The 3,352-nt window shown below is 35.2% G+C and overlaps 1 protein-coding gene across 1 annotated transcript; it reads left to right on the forward strand.

The window, feature by feature from the left end:
- Window positions 1–488: 488 nt before the first annotated feature.
- Window positions 489–1,370, forward strand: LOC136029717 (uncharacterized). Its single transcript, XM_065708220.1, has one exon. It carries the CDS (start codon window positions 489–491, stop codon window positions 1,368–1,370), a length of 882 nt encoding a protein of 293 aa, XP_065564292.1.
- The last annotated feature ends 1,982 nt before the right edge of the window (window positions 1,371–3,352 follow it).

Genomic DNA, 3,352 nt, shown 5'->3' on the forward strand with positions numbered 1-3,352 from the left:
CTCCATCATCAGTGACTGGAACCCAAATTCAGCTATCTCCAATTAATTATCCCACATTGAATCACTTGCCTGACTTATCCCCTATGAGAATGAACAACAGATTTCCAGAATCTTGGGCAAATGACCCAGACTTCCCACCACTACCACAGATGGAAGACTGTAATGAAAATTTAAGTGCTATCAATCCTTTTGCAGCTGAAGGAATCATCACAAACAGTATGAGCCAGTGTAGTTCACCCAGGCAAAACCACTCCCCTAATACCTCTAAGGTACAAAACTGTGAGAAAAGAAGCCAAAGTGTTAACAATGCTCACCAGCTACTACAAAAAGAATATATTCCTGATTAAGAGATTTTTCCTATTGCAGTGAAAGTGTCCCTAAATGAAAATGGAAAGCAATTCCCAGAAGACTCGAAAGTTTTTAAATTCCTAACTAGTGTGGTTGGTCACAAAAAGTTTGCATTTGAAATATTCAGTAAAATTCCAAAAATGGTCATACATGTAGATTCCAACAATACAGCAGAGAAACTATTATCATTAAACTCAATTTGTGACCAGAATGTATCAATTGAACTACATGAAAAAATCTCTCGAGGTGTCATCAAAGGCATACCAAAATACTTATCTGAAGAGGAAATTATTGAAAGTGTTTACTCTACAGTGACTGTAAAATCTGCAAAAAGAATGAAACGTTTCAATAGAGAATCCAAAATCTTAGAGGATAGTTTGTCAGTACTAATTACATTTTGTGGCAACACTCTACCCCCAAAAGTTACTTGCTTTGGAAGAGAAAGAGAAGTTAAGGAATATAACAGAAAAGTTTTACAGTGTTTCAAATGTCAAAAATATGGTCACACTGCTAAGTATTGTAAAGCAGAACATTCTACATGCCTGCAATGCTCTAATCAACATACATCCAAGGATTGCCCATTGAAACTTGAGGATGCCCAGAGCAGGGCTTCTAAATATAGGTGTATTAATTGTAAGGGAAATCATTCATCAACTTCTCTAACCTGCCCTGAAAGACTGAAAAATCAGCAAATACTAAATGTTGCTAAAAAATACCAAGTAGGGTATAAAAGAGCCTCTGCTGTACACAAAACTTATGCACAAGCCTTACACAAAGAAGCCTATAAGAAAAACACCTCAACCCACTCAACATTGAACCATACTTTTGATGCAATTATTAAAGAGACAAAAAGAGAAATTATGACTAAAATGGCCATTTCATTGGTGTTTTCTGAAGACTTCATAAAATTTGACAATTTTAGTCTATCTCAAAAAATCCAAAAGGTATGCTCCTTTTTGATAAACCTAAATATTGGTGAAGTAGATGCTGTCCAAGTCAATTCAGAATGTACAAGAAAATGACCAGTTCCCTTAAATTATTATCCTGGAATGCAAGATCCATAGTTAAAACAAATAAAGATATGCTAGTCAACTATTGCCTTATGAACGGTGTAAACATCTTTTGTATACAAGAAACGCATCTTAAACCCCATATTAACCCAACTTTTAAAGGATTCAACATTTTAAGGAAGGATAGAATCAATGCAGATAAAGGGGGAATCTTAGTTGGAATAAAGAAAAATATACATTTTGTTCCAATCAGAACCCAATACCTAGACAAATTTGATAAAATTGAAGTTCAGGGCTGTAGAGTATTTTTAAGTAAAAATATGACTGTCAATATATTCAATGTGTATAACCCGCAAGGTGATTCTCCTCAAATTAGTGATGTTTTGTCTACAATAATCACAAACATCCCCCCAAGAGACATGTTTATCATTGTTGGTGATTTTAATTCACATTCTAATATATGGTGTAATTGTGGAACTACAAATAGAAGTGGTAAGCATATAGAAGAACTTTTGATGAATAGTGATAATATTTGTCTCCTTACCCCAAAGAATTTACCAACTCGACTTAATAGTAACACAGGCTCATATACCACAATTGATTTGATGTTTTCTTCCCCTGCACTTTTGAATAGATCAAACATATCCTGTTGTGAAGACAGCTCATTATATAGTGACCATAACCCTATCCTGCTAGAGTTAGATAAAAATTATCATGTGCCAAATCCTGATAGAAATACTGATGGCAATAGATTATCAATGTCTCAATTAAGATGTATGGATTGGAATGTATTTAGAAATGTACTTAATAGATCTAATGTGAATGTCCAACTAGAGCGAACTACTAACACCAATGAAAAAATTGCAATATTCCAAAATTTATTAATAAAAGCTGGAAAGGAGGCTACTCACATCAGAAGAGATGGGAAACATCATAAAGTCACAATTTGGTGGAACAAAGAATGCTCTATTGCCAAGTATAATTTAGATACAGCTAAAAGGCTTTACAAGCGATATAGGACCTATGAGCTGTATGTAGAAATGCAAAGAAATAATGCAAGACTCAAAAAGACAATAGTTACAGCAAAAAAAGATTCATGGATTAAATTCCTAGATGGTCTGGACTTTCGTACACCAGTGACTAAAACATACACTACCATTAAGAAACTGTTATCCAGAGACAGTCAAGAAACTATAAACCCACCTTTAGTTTATAAAAACAGGTTTTTAATATCAGATATTGATAAAGCAAATGCTGCTGCAGAGCATCTTGCAAGCATTGTTAGTGTTGAGGACCCCTTTGTTGAAGAAGCCATTGCTCAAAAATCCAAGGTGAAGCGCATGTCCCAGATAGACAACAACATACCATATAACAGCCCCTTTTCTCTCCATGAATTGACTACTGTAATCAAGTCACTCCCAAAAACTTCGCCTGGAGATGATGGCATTTACCCTCATTTTATTCAAAACCTACCAATAGACTGGGTGCAAATTCTACTAGGCATCATAAATGAAACATGGGATCATGGCTTGTTCCCCAAATCATGGAAAGACGGTACAGTAAAACTCATACCAAAACAAGGTAAAGATAAAAGTAAGATTGAAAACTATAGAACTATCACCTTACTACCTGTTGCTGGGAAAATATATGAACGACTTGTCAAGCAAAGGTTGACCACAATGATTGAAATAAATAAAGGGCTACAAGATATACAGTATGGATTCAGAAAAGGCAGAAACACAGATGATATCATGTTTAGGTTCTTGAATGATGCCCTATATGCCCTAGAAAATAAAAAAGTCCTTGTTGCCGTGTTTCTGGACGTAAAGGCAGCATTTGAGACCATGGTCCATCGTCAAATCTTGGATGGAGTCCTTGAAGCAAAGATAAGAGGCAGATTATTTGCCTTTTCCTTGTCTTTCCTTGAGGATAGAGATATGAAGGTCATTTTCGGAAAAGCTGCATCATCAAATCTGATACACAGAAAAAGAGGG

Source organism: Artemia franciscana, chromosome 7 (assembly GCF_032884065.1).
Source record: "Artemia franciscana chromosome 7, ASM3288406v1, whole genome shotgun sequence".
In the NCBI taxonomy this organism is placed as follows: domain Eukaryota; kingdom Metazoa; phylum Arthropoda; class Branchiopoda; order Anostraca; family Artemiidae; genus Artemia; species Artemia franciscana.